The sequence below is a fragment of the Garra rufa genome, chromosome 4, assembly GCF_049309525.1.
Source record: "Garra rufa chromosome 4, GarRuf1.0, whole genome shotgun sequence".
NCBI lineage: Eukaryota > Metazoa > Chordata > Actinopteri > Cypriniformes > Cyprinidae > Garra > Garra rufa.
In genome coordinates, this window is record NC_133364.1 from 46,107,838 (window position 1) to 46,129,057 (window position 21,220).

Genomic DNA, 21,220 nt, shown 5'->3' on the forward strand with positions numbered 1-21,220 from the left:
TCGCAGCGGCCAGTGGATGGAACGAGCGGTCATTGCTGACCACTTACCGCCTTGGTCTCGAGCCTCGCCTTCGTCTCCAACTCGCTGCCCTAGATGACGCTATGGGGTTAGAGCGCTTCATCCAACAATCCATCCGATGTTCAGACCGCATGCAATCTTGCCTCTCAGAAACCTCGACTACTGCACTCCTCCGCCCAGCGGACATCGCCAGCCCTCCAGAACCAGAACCTATGATACTGGAGTCTGGTAGACTATCTCCCGCTGAGCGACAGAGGAGGCTGACCCGGGGTTTATGCCTCTATTGTGGTGCTAGTGGGCACATCAGACTGACGTGCCCCCTCCGTCCTGTTACTGCTGCGGTGAGTGTCATCCAGTCAGACGTTGAAAAAATGTATCCCTTGTCTACATGTGTGCAGTTAACCACTCCTACGTCTTCCATCGTAGCCCACGCCCTCATCGACTCCGGGTCAGCGGGTAATTTCATCTCGGGGAACCTCTGTCGCCAGCTCCAACTCCGAACCGAAGCTTCGTCGAGCGTCTACCAGATCCAGCCTATAACCCGTTCCATCACCACAAGACCAAGGATCCACCGGAAATGCCAACCCATTTACCTCCAAATCGGAGTCCTTCATCAAGAGGAGATTCAGCTACTGGTTCTGGAGGGCGCCACTATGGACATCATCTTGGGGCGCCCGTGGCTGGCGAAGCATAATCCCATCATCTCCTGGGGCAGTGGAGAAATAATTCAGTGGAGCCATGCCTGCTTTCCCGAGTGCTTTCCAGAACTTCCTCTTCCTGTTCCGAGACCCATGCCTGTCAACGCCACGTCTATTGAAAGCCCCTTGGAGAACCGTTCTACCCAGATTCCGGAAATTTACTCCTCCTTCCAGGACGTCTTCTGCCCCAGGAGAGCTTCCCAGCTGCCGCCCCATCGGCCATGGGACTGCGCCATCGACCTGATTCCAGGCGCCCCTCTGCCCAAGGGAAGGATCTACCCGTTGTCACTTCCGGAGAGTAAGGCCATGGAGGAGTACATACAGGAAGCATTGAACCAAGGCTATATCCGTCCGTCCAAGTCCCCAGCAGCTTCCAGCTTTTTCTTTGTCGCTAAGAAGGATGGAGGGCTGCGGCCATGCATTGACTATCGAGTGTTAAACCAAGGTACCGTCAAATTCAAATACCCCCTTCCTCTCGTCCCTGCGGCCCTGGAACAACTAAGGTCAGCCACCATCTTCACCAAGTTGGACCTCCGCAGCGCATACAATCTGGTGAGAATACGGAGGGGGGACGAGTGGAAGACGGCTTTCGTGACCCCTACCGGGCACTACGAATATCGGGTCATGCCCTATGGCCTGGTCAACGCCCCCTCCGTATTTCAGAACTTCATCCACGAAGTCCTCCGGGAGTTCCTCCACAGATTTGTTATAGTCTACATAGATGACATCCTCGTGTACTCCCGGAGTGAGACCGAACATATCCACCACGTTGCGGAGGTCCTCCAAAAACTCAGGGAGCACCAGCTGTTTCTCAAGGCAGAAAAATGCTCATTTCATCTTCCATCTGTTCAGTTTTTGGGTTACATCATCGACCATGAAGGTATCCGCATGGACGAGAGGAAGGTGTCATCCGTCACATCCTGGCCCCAACCATCATCTGTCAAAGAGCTTCAGAGATTTCTTGGCTTTGCCAACTTTTATCGTCGGTTCATCAAAGGATACAGTCTCATTGCCACGCCGCTAACCAACCTACTCAAAGGTAAACCATCCAAATTATCCTGGAATCCCGAAGCTGCCGCAGCCTTCCAGTCCCTCAAGAGAGCCTTCACCAAATCACCCATCCTGCGACACCCCAATCCTGAACTCCCTTTCATCGTCGAGGTAGATGCCTCCACTACCGGCGTGGGGGCAGTTTTATCCCAGCATCACGGAACCACTAAATTGCTCCATCCATGTGCCTACTTCTCCCGGAAGTTCAACCCGGCGGAGAGGAATTACGACATCGGCAACAGGGAACTCCTAGCCATTAAACTTGCCCTGGAGGAGTGGCGACACTGGCTGGAGGGAGCCAAACATCCATTTCTGGTATTGACCGACCACAAAAACCTCCAGTACCTCCGTGATGCCAAACGCCTATGTCCACGCCAAGCCCGATGGTCACTCTTCTTCTCACGATTCCAATTTACCATCTCCTACCGCCCAGGTCCAAAAAATGTCAGAGCCGACGCCTTGTCCCGAATTCATGATTCTTCCGATATCACTGAATCTCCCTGCAACATCCTCCCAGACAATATCATAGTCAGCCCCATAGAATGGTCAGCCCCTCCAAGTGTCGCCACTCCCGTCCCTCGTCCTCCGCCGGGCTGTCCTCCTGATCGTCGCTACATCCCCAGGACACAACGGGTAGATCTCATCCGTTCCATCCATACTTCCCTGGGCACCGGGCACCCTGGGACCAACAACACCCTCTCGCTGTTGTCCGAACGTTTCTGGTGGCCTGGGATGGCAAGGGATGTGCAGCGCTTCGTCAAAGGATGCCGAGAATGTGCTATGTCCAAGAGCCCCAGACACTTACCAGCAGGCAAGCTCCATCCCTTGCCGATCCCGAACCGCCCCTGGTCACACCTGGGAGTCGATTTCATGACGGATCTACCGGAGTCGGATGGAAACACCTGCATCTTGGTAATTGTGGACCGCTTCTCGAAGTTTTGCAAGCTCCTACCCCTGAAAGGATTACCCACTGCCTTTGAAACCGCGGAGCTCCTGTTCAATAATGTCTTTCGTCAATACGGCATACCTGAGGATGTGGTATCCGATCGTGGTCCACAGTTCATCTCCCGCCTCTGGAAATCCTTCTTCCGGCTCCTAGGTGTGACCGTCAGCCTCTCCTCTGGCTACCATCCGCAGTCCAACGGCCAGACGGAGAGGAAAATCCAAGAAGTGGGGCGGTTCCTCCGGACATTCTGCCATGGCCGCCAGAACTCCTGGAGCCAGTTCCTGGGCTGGGCCGAATACGCCCAGAATTCACTGCGGCAACCATCCACCGGCCTCACACCATTCCAGTGCGTCCTCGGGTTCCAGCCACCTCTATTCCCCTGGAATGGTGAACCATCTGAGGTCCCCGCAGTGGATCACTGGTTCCGGGAGAGCGAGAGGGTCTGGGACGAGGCCCATCACCACCTACAGAGGGCAGTCCGCAGACAGAAGACCCAAGCGGATCGGAGGAGGACTGCGGCTCCTGAATTCAGGCCAGGTGACCAGGTTTGGCTGTCTACCCGAGACATCCGTCTGCGGCTGCCCTCCAAAAAGTTAAGTCCCAGGTTTGTTGGTCCCTTCCAAGTCCTGGAACAGGTAAACCCGGTCACATACAAACTCCAACTCCCTCCGGAATACCGCATCCATCCTACATTCCACGTCTCCCTCCTAAAACCATTTCACCCACCTCTCACTTCCTCCACAGAGCCTGGCCATGAAGAGGAACCTCCTCCCCCCCTGATGCTGGATGAGGGCGCCGTCTATTCCGTCCGAGAGATCCTCCGGTCCCGTCGTCGTGGTGGTCTCCTCGAATATCTGGTAGACTGGGAAGGGTATGGACCTGAAGAGAGGTCATGGGTCCCAAGAGAAGACATCCTCGATCCCACGCTCACCGAGGAGTTCCACACTAATCACCCGGAGTTTCCTGCACCTAGGGGACGAGGGAGACCACCACGGCGCAGAAGATTTCGGCCCTCAGGAGCGGGCCCTGGGGAGGGGGGTAGTGTCACGGATTGGCCAGGCTCCACACCCTCTGTCACGCCCAGATCACCGTCACCTGAGTTTTAATCACCATCACCTGCACGCCATCATCACCACCACGTATAAAGCAGCACGCCACACCACACTCACTGTCCGGGCTCGTTCCCACGAAAGCGGACTGTAGTGTCTCTCTTCCCAAGAGTTTCGCTATCAATCGTTACCTGAAATTACTTACCTGAATTCTGTCTCGTTCCAGTCTTCCGAGTTTCCAGTCTTCCAAGTTCCAGTCTTCCAAGTTCCAGTCTTCCAAGTTCCAGTCTTCCGGGTCGCCATCTCAAAGTTTGCCTGCGTCAGCTCCTAGTGGTGTGTGCCATAAGTCTGTGTCCACTCCGTCCACGGGATCGGCCATTCAATCCCCGCTGCACGAATCCTGCAAGAAAGGATACATCCCGATTCAACACCTGGCTCATTCAACTCCTATCCTCTCAACGTCTGCCATACTCACCAGTCTCAGGGTCTTCTCACATCTCCGGCACTGCTGCGTTCAATAAACATACATATCTGTTGCACTTACCTTGTTGTCCTGTCTGCTTCCTAACAAGGACATTGTTTTAATTGGTCAAGAAGACATCATTTTGGGATGTGTCCAAAAGCTGAGTTTAAAACCCCAGGACACCCTAAAATCGCCCTCTTTTACTCTCTTATCTCTCTTAGCACTCTTAGCTCTCTTATCTCTCTCACGCCGCGTCTCGACGCTGCCTGGCCTGAATGCCAGACGCTCCTCTAAAGGAAACATGAGGAGATCATTACACTTCTGTCTTCTACTTTAATTCTTTTTATTTCTTTCCGTTGAGAGTTTCGTTTCTGGTTACGTCTTCGCGGACCTGAACTTTAACAGCGCTCCGCTCTCATATCCAGCCAACGCCCAAGGCTTCACAAAGGACCACAGAACCAACCAATCAGCAACCTCGGGAAAGCCCCTTTCTGAAGCGACGCAACCAAAGGAATTCCCAAAGGCAACGCGCAAGTAACCTCCAGAATCTTACTGAACTGGTGCATTTTGATATCAAGTTTAATAACCTCTTTGAGAGACTCAATACGAGGGTTAATTAAGTGATTGATGGTGGTTCAGGTCTAAGCAATTGCACATATTGCTAACTTGGGACTTCATATTTTCATTCCTTTAAACTCATTCTTTCCTCACTTTCTCTTTCTGCAACCTGTGTGAATGCGTGTGTTTATGTTAGATTAGTTTGTATGTGTTAGGTTTATCCAATAAATTCATATTTTTATTAGAAAAGATAAGTATCTTGTGTTTTGTGCTTACAAGTTAATGCCTTAAACTGCTGATTTTGCTACTGTGCTAATATATAGTATTTTCACTATATTCTGGATAGTAATATCCATTGCAGAGTTTCTGTTACACGGCTTGTGAATGAATCGCGGGTCGACTCTGGAACAGCCGTAAAACAGCGATTCTGTTCAAATTCCCTATTGAATCATATTCGATTCCCTTTGAGCTAAATTATTAATTATATGTAGTTATCCCTTCTACAGTCTCTACACATGAACTCCAGCATTGAGAACATTGTTTGTGTACACAGAGTTTACTAAAAAGAAAGGTTTTGAACAACTCACTTTCACTGTTTGGGTTTCGGCTCGCGGCCATCTTGCCAGTTAAGAAGTGTTGATCTCTGAATGCGAATGAATGGACTCCATAGGACGAAATATAACGCTTATATGAGGCTCTTTTTACAACTAGAAGGTTAATATTGTTTTTCACTTACGACAAAACAACGAATTAGCCGTGCATTTAAATGGAAATGTGCTTTAGGAGCTATCCATCTTTACTCTCATCACATTCTTGTGCTGGAGTTCATGTGTAAAGACCCAGGCGATACTTCGAGCAAAGTTTCATGGTGTGTCGAGCCGCCTTAGTGTTATAAAAATATTGATTTTGATGCCCTTAGTACTCCCATTCATTGGCCACAAAACCACAAAACGAAATCACGGTCAATCTCAAAAATGGCTCATTTGTCGTAATTATGCTTTTAGATATAAGTTTGTCTCATTTACAGTAAAAAAAAAAAAAAAAACAGCCCAGGTTGCATTTTGGCAATGGTTATCCTTTAAAGTGCTCTATTTTCAGGCACTAATTTTGTACTAAATATACTAAAAGTTATTCTTAAGTACTTCTTAAGATAAACTTAAGATCATCTAAAGCCGAGTTCAGACTGCATGATTTTAGCCCCGATTTTGACTCGCTGACAGGTTTTGAGAAATCGCCGACAAATGCCCGAAATCACAGGCAAATCGGTGCTCGTTCACGCGAGTGACAATCACACAGTGTGAACTATCAAAGACGCGATCTGAGAGAATCGCCGACGTGTCGCCGACACCCGTGAGATATTTGGCATGCTAAATATCTGGACCTGTCGGCGATTCAAAATCATGCTGTGTGAAAGGTGATCTGACTGACAATAATATCGGCGATTAGCTACAGCCAATGAGACAGCAACATCCAGGCCAGCAGGAAATTGGGGGAGGAGTTACGAAGGTATAGACCACAATATCAACAAGCATAGCTTCGGTTGAGAAAAGGGCTTCTTGTCGGTCTATTTGGACCCAAGAAATGGAGGAAAAATTGGTGGAGATTTGGCAGGAGCACCCATGTCTCTTTGACGTGTCATCTGAGCAATACCACAACCGACTCGAAAAAGAAAAAAGTTGGAGAGAAATTGCCAATTCCCTTCAAAAGCCAGGTGAGCAAAATAAGTACATTTTCTACCCTACAATAGGCTTCTTTCTCATTATGTAGCTAATAACAATAGATATACTAAGTGATGAAAATATGCTATACTATATCATAGTGTATTTGAACCATATTATGTAGTGTACATATTACGTAGTATACGTTACCTCAGTATTTACTGTAGTTTAAAAATTGACTATTGTTAATATCACAGTATGCTGTAATATAAATTAACAAATTGTAGTAAATACTATAATATACTTAAATTTACTGTAATATCTTTACTATAGTATGGTTAAAGAACACTAAAGTATTTACTAGAGTAACTTTACTATAATAAACTATATAATTTTTTCATGCCTTTACAAATGTGTATACACATCATATTCTAGAATGCTAAACTAAAGCATTATTTTTTTTCTTTCAGTCGAGGAGGTTAAGGCTAGGGCTTTATCCTTGAAAACACAGTTCTCAAGGTTAATTAAACCTAAACCTAGTGGGAATAGCAACAAACCCCTGACACCTAGGCAGAGGTGGCTTCTCAGGGTCATGAATTTTATAAAAAAGCATATTGTTCCCCGTCCATGCGAGACCACTTTAAGTTTACAAACACATTTCACTGTATACACAATGTACAGATTGGAAACATTCCTTAAATATATTTTTTTATTTATATCTTTATCTGTACTTTTAATGCATTAAAATGTCATCAGTTTTATTGTGTGCAAATACCTACATATATAAAACTCAATGTCCTTAAAATTATATTTAAAAGTGCCATGTTCAGTACTATATAATGAATACTCTACATGCATTTTAATAATAATATTTCAAAATAAGAGCATGAGCTATGAAAATTGAAAAGTTTTAAATGATCAAAAAATATTACATTCCTTACATACAAATGTATGTTGTGATGAGCACTGAATGTGATAATGGGGAATGATGATAATTATTTGCCATTTATGTACAACTGCAATATTCACTGACTCCACTGTTGTTTTACCTTTCTACTAGCTTGATTTGCCGCCCATTGACCAGGATAACACAGAAGACCCAGGAGACTATGATCTTGATGATAGTACAGAATCCCTCAATGAGTTGCAGACACTGTCTAGACCTAATACACCAACACCTACATCACAGACCTCCTCCCCTGTTGAATGTTTAGATTCCCCATCAACTGACAGCACAAATGCAGGGGTAGAGTCAAGCACAAGGGGAATAAAACGCAAAGCCAGCGTATCTGACATTGAGCTGCAGAAGCTAGCTGTTTTGAGTTGAGGTCGACCCAACACTGGATACATTCACTACTTTTGGAAACCAGGTAGCAGCTGAATTAAGGCAATTTCAAGACACAGCTATTGTTACCAGATTGAAAAGGAACATTATGAACATGATATATGATGCTCAAGACACTGAAAGAAATAGATCCCTTTTCTCATGTTCACCATCGGCACCATACACATTCCACCCCATTGTTACACCTTTGCCCCTGCTACAGGCCTACACACAATACATGCCCCTTCAGGGTGCTCGACCACAAAGTTTTTTGCAAACACTGCCACCATATGATGGCACTGAAAGTCTGTGAAAAGCTGTCCTTTTGATTTACTTTGTTTTATTTTATTTTTTTATATTATAAATATTATTTTATTATTGTTGTACTTTTACTTAATAGTAAATTGGTTACTCTGTTGCTGCTTTGTGTTAACACAAATTTATTTTACTGTTATAAAAGTAATGTTAACTTTTCAGTGTTCAAAAATAAGTTAGAATTTGTGCAGTAATGCTCAGGGCTGCGTTTCCCAAAAGCATCGTAAGCCTAAGAAGTTCATAAAAATGATCGTACGACTGATCTTAATATTACGGTCTGTTTCCCAAAAACATCGTTACTTAAGTAGCACTTGAAAATCTTCCTAGATCTACGAGTGCTCTGGTGTAATCGTAAAGCCTTAAGTGCATCGTAAGGAGACAGAGTTATGAGGGCACCTGCTGGACAACCGGCAAATTGCTCCTAAAATTTAATTCTATTTATTTTTCATTTTATTTGTACTTATATTTTTATTCATATCTATTTTCTACTCATTACACAATTCAATATATAAATAATAACGAATAAAGAAATAAAATAAAAATGACAAAATAAATGTTAGAATGAAAAAAAAATTGAAGTTTTTCAGGCTGTGATAATTTTCACGTTACACACTTGTCATACAGTACAGTATATTTTACTAATTGCAGAAGGCCCCACTTGAAGAAAATGAATCACTGATTTTAGAAATTGCATTAATTACCTCTTCCCTGAAATTATTCTCTTGTTAGGTTCATAATGGTCAAAGGTTGTGCTTTTATAAATGTACTGTATATGGAGAGTACATTTATATAAAACAGTGCTGATAAAGAATGTGCACATTAAACATTTTTCTGCACCTATATGGATAGGCTAATAGATAGGCCCTAATACTATATTGCCACACACACCCTCAAGACTCGAGCTGAGGTAAAATATATACCCCTCTTTTCACAGACTAGGCTTAAGCCTATTCAGACTAAAATGAGCTTTTTCAACTGAAGGACACTTGCACTGACTGATCTTAAAATATATCAGTCCCTTTGTTTCGTCTCAAGATGGACCCCAGTAAAGTTTTTTTCTAAGGCACATTTATAAAAAAAAAAAATTAAATCTAATTGAACTAGATTTCAAGATGGTAAGTGTCTGTCAATAGAAGGTGAACCTGATTGCTCTTGCGGACATGATGTTTTTGTAGCTCCACCTCCATTAAAATAATATTTGAAAAATGTATTTTCTTTGTTTTTACATATATTAAATGTAGCTTATTTATTTATTTATTTATTTAGATGTGAAATAAGCAATTGTTGATAAAGAAATTGATAAATAATTCTACTTAAATAATTAAGCTTTCATAAAAATATCGAAAATGATGTTGATGTCTTTTCCGGCAAGGACTGTTAGAATTAGTTTTATGCCAGATTGGAGCAAGACATTGTTTTTTACAGTACGAAATTTCCAGTTAATTTATGTTTTTAAACTTGCTCAAGAAGAAATTACAGGACTTTTTATGTTATTCGAGTTGAATACACATTCACACAAGTAGAAGAAGAATCGGAAATCAAAAATTATATGGATTGCTATAACAGCATGTGCAACAATGAGGAGCCATTCTACAGCGTGACGTTTCAGCACTTGACCAACGGATAGCGACTCCTAAGTAGCACTTAAAGCAGGGCTACGTGCAATTGTGTTAAGTGCATTTTTGGGAAACGCATGTGAAACAATAACGGACGTTCGCCAAATGACTCGTAGAAAACACTCTTAAGTGCTAAGATCAATCGTTATCGGGAAACGCAGCCCAGGACTTTATTGAAAAGCATAGCACTTATATGGTTTGCACTTTATCAATAAATGTTTGACAGAAAAAAAAAGTCAGAGTTTGTACATGCTATTTGAAACAGTGATGTTAAACTACACACAGGTTATATGGTCTGTAGATATAGTATATACAAAGCATTATGTGCCCAATGCCTAAGATCAATAACAGAACCACCATGTTTTTTTAATTACAAAAAGCACTTTTCTTAAAAAATAAAGAACAATCTGCTACAGTATGAAATCTGACAGAACAAAACAATCAGTGTTTTCTCCACTGCAAAAATTATACTCTGACATCCTTACAACAATAAATGTGTTTTTCCTGCCAAGGAACACAACCTGCAGGTGAGACAAAATAGTCACATAGAAGGTTTCGTTGCATTTTTGCCACAACAGATGCATTGCGTTGCCCTCTATGACCCACTGGTTGGAAAGACCCTGTTCCATGAATCCTCCAGTTTCCTTCAACTATGCTGTGGTCATTGATCTCCCAGTCTGCAAGGGCTGGAGGTGTGTAGGCCTCAGATCTGCGCTCACGGAGGAAATTATGGATGCGTAGGGAGGCCATAGTTATTTTAACTACCTTGTCTGGCTCCAAGCATATGGTGCTCCTAAAAACTCGTAGCTTGTTGGCAAGAGTGCCGAAGGCATTTTCTACCACTCGTCGTGCTCTTGACAGACGGTAGTTCAAGACCCGTTGACTGTGGTCCATTTGTCTGTCAAGTCAAGTCAAGTCACCTTTATTTATATAGCGCTTGTAACAATACAGATTGTGTCAAAGCAACTGCACAGTATTTAAACAGAACAATAGTGTGTAAGTAACGCATTATTGAAGATAATACATTTTAGTTAAAGGCAGTTCATCAATGAATTCAGTGATATCATCGTCAGTTCAGTTCAAATAGTAAACGATATCGCTGGAAAATGTCCCCAACTAAGCAAGCCAGAGGCGATAGCAGCAAGGAACCAAAACTCAACAGGTGACAGAAATGGAGAAAAAAACCTTGGGAGAAACCAGGCTCAGTCGGGGGACCAGTTCTCCTCTGGCCAGACGAAACCAGCAGTTTGTACCAATGTCTAATTGTAGATCAGGTTCCTGTGGTGTAGTACCGATGGCTATCTAGGTTGCCGAGGTCTTCATTGATGATCGGTCTCTGGAGCTCATCTGGTTGACATCCACGGCTATTGAAGTCATCTCCAGGTGGTGATCCATGATCTAAGCTGGGTACGGACTGGATCCGGGGGACTGCAGTGACCATCTGATCTGGATACAGGCTGGATCTGGTGGCTACGGTGACCTCGGAATAAGAATGAAACAGACTAATATTAGCGTAGATGCCATTCTTTTTACGATGCAACGAGTGCATCAGATGTTATGTGAGGTGTTTTCGGTTCCGGTTGACCTAATTAATGCAGCCTAACAATCCTTTAACGGATTTGAATTATAGGAATGTGTTAATGTTTTATGTGTCACCGTAATTTCACATTCATATTCACAGACTCCTAAAGCTAAATACATTCATTTTAAAGAGTAAATGGCATTTATCTTTCTGATCCACACAATGGAAACAGGGACAGGAAAACCAAATATGGGCATTAGAGAACACCAGAACAAACAAGGACAAGGAGCACATTGTAAAAAAAAAAAAAAAAAAAAAACACATATGTGTTCATATGTGTGACAATCATTACTGCAAAAGACACAATTATATTGGTTGAAATAAAATTATTGCTTAGGAAATTAAGCTGAAATATTCAGTTGTAAATGAATCTCTTTTGCTTTAGGTGTGTGTGAATACAAATGTGAAGTGAGACTGTCATCTTTTGTCTGTTATACTCTCGGTGTTTCTGCCTCTTTAATTATTGTGATTGTTAATTCTAATGAACACTTGAGTTGTGTGTGAATGTGTCTTTCCCTGATCTCTGTGATTCCTAATAAATTGTTTATTGTGTCTTGTATTTATTACCCAAACTTTTCACTGTTAATAAAAGAAGATATGAAGTGAACTGAATATTTTGGCATATTTTTGCCAATTAACGAAATTTTATGATGTTTTTAACTTTAGAAAAGCATCATCATATGGGTACGAAATTCTATTCTATATACAACATTTCTATGATATATTTGTGACTCTAGAGAGCAGTGCACCAATGGGACTTTTATTTTGCTCTAATGATGTGACGTCATAAAGCTGCGCCTCGCTCCTCATCTGTCTATGGTTGTAATTCGCCTGAAGAAAGGTTTGTGGTTTTAAAGTTTTAAACTAATGGATAGTTTTGCACCAATTAAAGCTTTTTTACAAGCTATGTAAAATAAATCATCCTTATTAAATATAACGTTGTAATGCTTTAGGGTTAGTGAAGACGTTATCATTAGTAACAGAGAAAGTGCGTCTCATTTCTCTCTCTATATTTGTGAAATGATTCAGTGATTCGATTCAGCGGCACGCGGACTACAAACGACAACAACAAACACAAACGAATTAAATCACAACCGAGAAGGATTTCATGAAAGTGTATTAGATATGATGTACAAATAATTGAATACCAGTTATAAATTAAAAATAGCCTGCCTAAATATGAACTTTCTTGGTAGTTTGTGTATTTTATACATTTTATATATAAGTCTATTAAGTTTCTGACTGTCTTACTAGTGCACTGACTACTGAACTAGGAGCTGATTGAGACACAGATAGAGATTTAGTTTGCATTGATTTTTCTTTCTATTAATTATTCTCATCTTAAACAGGACAAAGGGTTCAAACACACAGAAAAACTCCTGGAGAATCAACAGAGATCCATGTGACACACTATTATAGAGATGGCGTTTATTAAAGTGGAGATTGAAGACTTGACGATTGAAGAAACATTGAAACATGAAGATACTGAGGAACAAACAAAGATGGTGTTTATTAAAGAGGAGAATGAAGACATGAGTGAAGAAGCATTCAGAGTCAAACATGAAGATACTGAAGAACAAACAGGTTGGTTTTTATTCTCAAACTACAGAAATATCACACGAGTGTAGAAATGTTTTGACATTTGACAGAAGTGTTGAGATCACACGGAACTTGATGGAACTTATGCCGCGTTCCAGACAAACCCGTAACCCGTGTTTTTCCAACCTTCTACCAGTGAAAGTGCACTGGAACGTCAGTCAAACCCATGACTTCCCACTCGTGAACTTGTACTAGATCGATGTACTCCCAGTTACGCGTTCTAACGTAACATAGCCCGCGAAATAACAATGTCAGCCCTAATGCGTGCGGTGTTTATGCAGGTAGTGCACTGTGGAAAAATAGAGCCTAGGACAATATAACGTTGCAATCAAATTAATAATAACATAAAAATAATAATAATTCATATATGTGACCCTGGACCACAAAACCAGTCATAAGGTTAAATTAGTCAAAACTGAGATTTATACATCATATATAAGCTCAATAAATAAGCTTTTTATTGATGTATGGTTTGTTAGGATAGGACAATATTTGGCCGAGATACATCTGTTTGAAATCGGAAATCTGAGGATGCAAAAAAATCAAAATACTGAGAAAATCACCTTGAAAGTTGTCCAAATTAGGTTCTTAACAATGCATATTACAAATCAAAAATTACATTTTGATATGTTTATAGTAGGAATTTTACAAAAAATCTTCATGGAACATGAACTTTACTTAATTTCTTAATGATTTTTGGCATAAAAGAAAAATCTAAAATTTTGACCCATGCAATGTATTTCAGGCTATTGCTACAAATATACCCCAGCGACTTAAGACTGGTTTTGTGGTCCAGGTTCACATATGTGCCCAGGCAGTTTGGCGTGACTTGCCTGGAACGCTACAAAGTCGTGAGTCGTGCTTTTAAGTGGTGATTTACCAGTTAAAAAACCTGCCTGGAACGCAGCATTATGGTCGCAGGTCAGTCGGTGTCATGTTAAGCCCGCCCACCGACTCGTGATTGGCCCGGTATGTCTTGGATTTTTTGAAATCTTAAGTGAATTGAGAGTAACTAGACGACCTTGGAAGCAAATGTAACTTGCTGCCGCTAGGGGCGCGTCTAGATTCTAGGCTAGTCTATCAAGTGCAGCTGAGAAGATCCTGCTTTCACACTGGCCATTTGTTATTATGAGATCATGCATTTAAGTTGTAACAATAATAAGGAATTAGCCTTAACAAAAAATATATATTTATATATTTTTGTCTGTAACATTAAACCTAATATCTGCTTCTAATATTAAAAACATTCATTTCTAGCATTTTGGCTAATTATGCAGAAGTACTAAGAAAATGCACAAAGCAAACCTTCAAATGTGAGTCATTACATTTAGCTACTGCTGAAAACAGTGCTGTAAATATAAAGCAAGTCTGACAGTAAAACAACAAACAAAAAATAAGCCAAAACAACAGCATTAACATTGAAGTTAACTCTGATGTTATTATGTGAGGTGTAAGATTGTAATGTACAAGTTGTACAACTCTATATCTTGTTTATATATGTTTAAAGTTAAAAAGGGAAAAAGGATATATATATATAAATAAATAAAATATACAAAATAAATAACCAGATAAAGAGGAAATGAAGAAAATAATTCAAATAGGAACAATATTATCATATAAATAAATAGATGACCACTGTTCAGGAGACATAGGTCAAACTTACACCAAGGGACTGTATTTTAACATGAGAACGGTATAAACCAGTGGTTCTCAAACTGGGGTACGTGAGGTGATGGAGGGGTACGGAAAACAAAAGGCTGAGCTTTGGCATTCATTTAATTCTATCCCAACTGAAGGTTAAGGTGATGAGTTGGCATAAGTTGGGCTGAGGTTGTTCTGCTGTGGTGTTTCCCATACATTGATTTATTTGTGGCAACTCACCACAAACAAATCACTATTGGGTGCATCAGATCGTCTGCATGCTTAAAACATCACATTGCTATGCAAATTATTTAAAAAAAAATGTTTGATACTTTTTGGAGCCTTGGCTGATATAGCTGATGAAACTGATGAGAATATTGCTTGTGAATAAATTACTTCAACAAAAAAATAAAAACAAATCTTACATACAACTAAGGCCTTGTCCACACAGAGATTAGCTGTATATGCATACATTTTATATTTTTATTTTCTTAAGCAGTCCTTAATGTCAATTATACATCAAATTGATCCACCATGCCAAATATATTTACATTTGAGATGTTGTGGTTTCCTCAGGTTATATTCTTCATAAGAATATGTAAATGTTAGAAAGTCATACAAACATCCATTTTGTTGTCAGGAGTGGACAAGGTTCACACAAGTAAACAAGCGCTGACACAATATAATAGTAGTTTAGTAATTCTGAGGAAAACAGGACTCAGCTTAGCCTGACGATTAGCCTTCCTCGGGCCAGGTTAGTTTGACAGCATTAGTTGCCCAGTCCTCCGGCTGCATATGCCTGTTGTGTATATGTGGCACATAGTCTTAGTGTTTGTATTTGGCTAACTAGGGCCCAGGTCAGGAAGCAGACAGACTGGCTAAACCAACCATCTGCTAGCTGCCTCACGTCACAGAAATCAGTTAATTCTCAGCACATAGAGATCCTTTTACCTAGATATCACACTTTAGAGAATGTGTCTGTTCCCCCAGTTAGAAAATACAAAAAACACCCAAACCAAATTAAGAGTAACAATTAACTTGATGTTCGACAAATAAAAAATTAATATAATACAGAGAAACAAGTGATAAAGCTTGACTTATTGAATATCAGGTCCCTTTCTATGAAAGCACTTTTTGAAAATGATATGATCACTGATCATAACCTAGATGCGCGCTGTAAATTCAGCTCTTTGCTACAAGTACAGTAGAACCATCATCTGAACTGAACTCTACTTTTCTGAATTGCTCAGCATATTCAATAACTCAGAAAACTCGATGTAATAGAAACTATGGACTCTCTCTTTTCATGTTAGATACGGTTGCTCCAGTGCACTTAAGAATGATTAAGAAAAACAGTGCGACACGATGGTATAATGATCACACTCGCTCTCTAAAGAGAGCAGCACGGAAAATGGAATGCAGCTGGAGGAAAACAAAACTAGAGGTTTTTCGTACTGCTTGGCATGAATGTAATTTATCTTATAGAAAACCATTAAAAACTGCCAGATTGGACTACTTTTTGTCTCTTTTAGAAGAAAACAAACATAACCCTAGGTATCTATTCAATACAGTGGTAAATTAATGAAAAATAAAGCAGCAACAGATGCAGACATTTCCCAACAGCACAGCAGTAATGACTTTATGAACTACTTTACTTCCAAGATTGACACTATTAGAGATAAAATTGTAACCATACAGCCGCCCACTACAGTATCGCATCAGGTATGCTATAGATCTCCTGAGGAACATTTCAATGCATTCTCTATTATAGGAGAGGAAGAATTGTATAAATTTGTTAAATCATCTAAACCTACAACATGCATGTTAGACCTTATTCCATCTGATCTACTAAAAGAGGTGCTTCCAGAAGTGATAGATCCTCTTCTGAATATAATTAATTCATCATTATCATTAGGATATGTCCCCAAAACCTTCAAACTGGCTGTTGTTAAGCCACTCATTAAAAACCAAAACTTGGTCCCACCTAATTAATTAATTACAGGCCAATTTCGAATCACCCTTTTCAGTCAAAGATACTAGAAAAGTCAGTATCCTCACAATTACGTTCCTTCATACAGAAAAATGGTATCTGTGAGGATTTCGTCAGGTTTTTCATCAGGACCACAACATTCTTTTAAACAGACTTGAAAACTATGTAGGCATTAATGGGAGTGCACTGGAATGGTTCAAATCGTACTTATCTGACTGCCATCAGTTTGTGGCAATAAATGAAGAGGTATCACTAGTGCAGTATGGAGTACCACAAGGCTCAGTACTAGGGCCATTACTTTAAATGCTTTACATGTTGCCCTTGGAAGATATCGTCAGGAAACATGGTGTTAGCTTTCACTGTTATGCTGATGATACTCAGCCCTATATTTCTTTGCAGCCTGGCGAAACATACCAGTTTGAAAAACTAACAGAATACATAGCTGATATAAAAAACTGGATGGCGAGTAATTTCTTATTGCTAAATTCTTAAAAAACAGAGGTGTTAATTATTGGACCTAAAACCTCCACAAGTAATAACCTAAAACACTGTCTAATACTAGATGGCTGCTCTGTCCATTCTTCTTCATCAGTTAGGAACCTAGGTGTGCTATTCGATAGCAATCTTTCCTTCGAGAGCCACATTTCTAGTGTTTGCAAAACTGCATTTTTCCATCTCAAAAACATAGAAATTACGACCTATGCTGTCAGTGTCAAATGCAGAAACGTTAATTCATGCGTTCATAACCTCAAGGATAAATTAATGTAATGCTTTATTGGGTGGTTGTTCTGCACCATAGACTGTAAAAAAATATGGACGATGCATCTCTGCTTCATTTCACTATATAAAAATGGAGCTAATGCGTCTCAATATGGCCGCTGCCATCTTGGGGGAAATTACGTAATTTGGAGCCAGAGTCTGCGCAGTAGAGATTTGTTTGTAGCCAGAGTCTGCGCAGTAGAGATTTGTTTGTAGCCAGAGTCTGCGCAGTAGAGGTTCGTTTGGAGCCAGAGTCTGCGCAGTAGAGATTTGTTTGTAGCCAGAGTCTGCGCAGTAGAGATTTGTTTGTAGCCAGAGTCTGCGCAGTAGAGATTCGTTTGGAGCCAGAGTCTGCGCAGTAGAGATTCGTTTGGAGCCAGAGTCTGCGCAGTAGAGATTCATTTGGAGCCAGAGTCTGCGCAGTAGAGATTCGTTTGGAGCCAGAGTCTGCGCAGTAGAGATTCGTTTGGAGCCAGAGTCTGCGCAGTAGAGATTCGTTTGTAGCCAGAGTCTGCGCAGTAGAGATTTGTTTGTAGCCAGAGTCTGCGCAGTAGAGATTCGTTTGGAGCCAGAGTCTGCGCAGTAGAGATTCGTTTGGAGCCAGAGTCTGCGCAGTAGAGATTTGTTTGTAGCCAGAGTCTGCGCAGTAGAGATTTGTTTGTAGCCAGAGTCTGCGCAGTAGAGATTCGTTTGGAGCCAGAGTCTGCGCAGTAGAGATTCGTTTGGAGCCAGAGTCTGCGCAGTAGAGATTCGTTTGGAGCCAGAGTCTGCGCAGTAGAGATTTGTTTGTAGCCAGAGTCTGCGCAGTAGAGATTCGTTTGGAGCCAGAGTTTGCGCAGTTGAGTTTTGTTTGGAGCCAGTGTATGTGCAGTAGTGTTGCGAGGCCCAAACTCTCACGCTTAATATACAAACTCCAGTTGGTCAAATGCAGCAGCTAGATTTCTTACTGGAACCAGAAAGTATGACAATATTAGCCCGGTTCTGTCAACACTGCACTGGCTCCCTATTGAACATTGTATAAATTTTAAAATCTTGCAAATTACTTATAAAGCCCTCAATGGTTTAGCTCCTCAGTACTTGGGTGATTTCTTATCACATTATAGTCTTTCTCGTCTGCTGCACTCTCAAAATTCTGGCAATTTGATAATACCTACAATATCAAAATCAACTGCGGGCGGCAGATCATTTTCTTATTTAGCGCCTAAACTCTGGAACAATCTACCTAACACTGTTCGGGAGGCAGACACAATCTGTCAGTTTAAATCTAGATTAAAGACACATCAATTTATTATTTACAATACTGCATTATTGACAAACTATTGACCTGTTTAATACTGTGAAGTTGCTTTGACACAATCTGTATTGTTAAAAGCGCTATATAAATAAAGGTGACTTGACTTGACTAGTGTGCACTTTGATGGATTAAATACGGAGCATAATTTACCATATTTGGCAGCTGGCACATGTCACTTCACTTTCACTTTTTCACTTTCAATTGGTGCAAAAATATTGCTTGTTTTCTTTTAAAGGAAGTCTAATTTTAGCATTTTTTTATATTATGTTTCCAGAGGTGTAATTACAATATTACTAATGTTTTTGACAGAAATATTTAAAATTGAGTGACTTAAATTATTTTAATTTTAATTAGATTTTTGAGAGATTAATGACTGTTTTCCACCATTTCCCATCCTCTGACAGTCAGTTTTGGTGTTTTCCTTTTAAAAGGTCAAGTGTAACAGCCAACTTTTATGATTGGCTAACATAATTGCCCCCATAATAAAACCTCAAAAGGAATTATTGTGTGATGAATTTTTCATTTGATGGTTGAGTGGGGAGTTTGTCCCCTTTCTTTTTTCCTAGTCTTTCCCTAAATTTGTTGAATTTTATACCCTAGGAGACATAAAATGGTATATATAATTGAGATCAGTCTATATAGATTTCCTAGATTTAATTAATTGTATAACAGCCAACTTAATCTCTGTAGGGTACCGGACAACCAGGATCAAGTTTGGACACCCTGGTATAGGATCTAGCATACATACATTACTTATCTACATGTTGCGATGTTAATTGCTTTGTGCCATTAAACTGGGGTTAACTTTTATCTCTTTGTTTTTCCACCTTAGACCTAACATCGCTGAAAGAGGAGAGAGAAGTACTGAATGAAACTGAAGAGAAAGATCAGTTTAAAAATCTTAATAATTTTGTATCTGGAGAAAAGGATTTTTGTTTCTTAGAGTCTGAAAAGACTTCTAAACAAAAAAGAGCTCAAAAGACAGGAACTATCAGTAATTTCACTTGCTGTCAGTGTGGAAAGAGTTCCAAAGAACAAGGACACCTTAAAAGGCAAATGAGAATTCACACTGGAGAGAAGCCTTACTCATGCAAACAGTGGGGAAAGAGTTTCCAGCAAGGACACCTTACAAGGCACATGAGAATTCACACTGGAGAGAAGCCTTACACATGCATACAGTGTGGAAAAGGTTTCATTCGTAAAGGATGCCTTAACAGACACATGAGATTTCACACTGGAGAAAAGCCTTACTCATGCGAACAGTGTGGAAAGAGTTTCACTCAAAAGGGAAGCCTTGACAGGCACATGAGATTTCACACTGAAGAGAAGCCTTACACATGCAAACAGTGTGGAAAGAGTTTCACTCGTAAAGAAGGCCTTAACATTCACATGAGAGTTCACACTGGAGAGAAGCCTTACACATGCAAACAGTGTGGAAAAAGTTTCAATCGTACAGGACGCCTTAACAGACACATGAAATTTCACACTGGAGAGAAGCCTTACACATGCAAACAATGTGGAAAGAGTTTCACTGAAAAAGGAAACCTTAACAGACACATGAGATTTCACACTGGAGAGAAGCCTCACACATGCAAACAGTGTGGAAAGAGTTTCACTCGTAAAGAATGCCTTAACAGACATATGAGACTGGAGAGAAGCCTCACAGATGTAAACAGTGTGGAAAGGGTTTCACTCGTAAAGAACGCCTTAACATTCACATGAGAGTTCACACTGGAGAGAAGCCTTACACATGCAAACAGTGTGGAAACAAGTACATGAAGATTCACAATAAAGGTAAGCCTAACAGATCCCCTTAGCATGGACAGAGTTTCAAAAATCTAATTCACATGGATTTAATTTGCACACAGTTACTTGCTCACTTCTACCACCAACATTGGTGGCTTTGTGGAAGGCTGTAATAATCATATTTTGGAACCATTCCTAAAGGATTGTATTAGGAATTGTCTTATAGGACAAGGCATAAATATGCTGTATGATCATTTCTACAGGAGTTTAATAGGATCCGATTTTCATCATTTTGAAGAATTCTTCTTATTCATTGCATCTATTACTAACCAATAGTTTTTGCAGTTGATTTTGTAGCATAGCCACATAAGGGGAAGTTTATTTATAGGATTGCTTGCCAATAAGAAGGCTGTGTATGTTTATTGCTTTACCCTGTGTGCTGTTATCTTCCTATCGTTGGTCTGTGTTTGACCCAGAACTTTAATATCACAAGATTTTGCTTGCACTTTATCGTCACGTAACATTGCGTCATCTAGGCGGGAATTGTTTTGCATGGTATATATGTGGAATCGGCGTTCAGGAGAGGCATCGCTCAAAAAGTTTAGAAACAGTACCTGGCGATTGATCCTGTGGATTGCTTCTTTTGTTGGCTGTTTTTTCTCCCCCTTGGACTGAGTCTTCTTGTGGAGTATACTTTTTTGTTTTAGGATACTTACCTTGAAGGACAATTAAACAGCCTGTGCTTTGTGGATTTGCACTCTCGAAAGATAAAAGACTACCGGTGAGACCGATTTGAACTCTTGTATATACAGTGCAGTTGGGACGCTGAGAGACTACACACACACACACACCATTGTATTGCACTAATTCAACTTGTTCTGACTCTTTGTAATTATTACTTGTAAAATACATTT

At 40.7% G+C, this 21,220-nt stretch overlaps 2 protein-coding genes across 2 annotated transcripts in view; one reads left to right on the top strand and one right to left on the bottom strand.

The window, feature by feature from the left end:
• The window catches only part of LOC141333368 (uncharacterized), a 153,643-nt gene that overhangs the window by 96,035 nt on the left and 36,388 nt on the right, over nt 1-21,220 (bottom strand). The gene's annotated exons all lie outside the window — the stretch shown is intronic.
• LOC141334094 (uncharacterized) lies at nt 12,025-21,210 on the top strand. The gene is made up of 2 exons (XM_073839238.1): nt 12,025-12,861; nt 19,393-21,210. The coding sequence occupies exons 1-2, from the start codon at nt 12,699-12,701 to the stop codon at nt 20,280-20,282; spliced, it is 1,053 nt and encodes a 350-aa protein (XP_073695339.1). The 5' UTR covers nt 12,025-12,698; the 3' UTR covers nt 20,283-21,210.

Coding starts and splice junctions, on each gene's coding strand:
- LOC141334094 (XM_073839238.1), top strand. CDS start 12,699: ATGGCGTTTATTAAAGTGGAGATTGAAGACTTGACGATTGAAGAAACA. Junction 12,862..19,392: donor AGATACTGAAGAACAAACAG/GTTGGTTTTTAT, acceptor TTTCCACCTTAG/ACCTAACATCGCTGAAAGAG.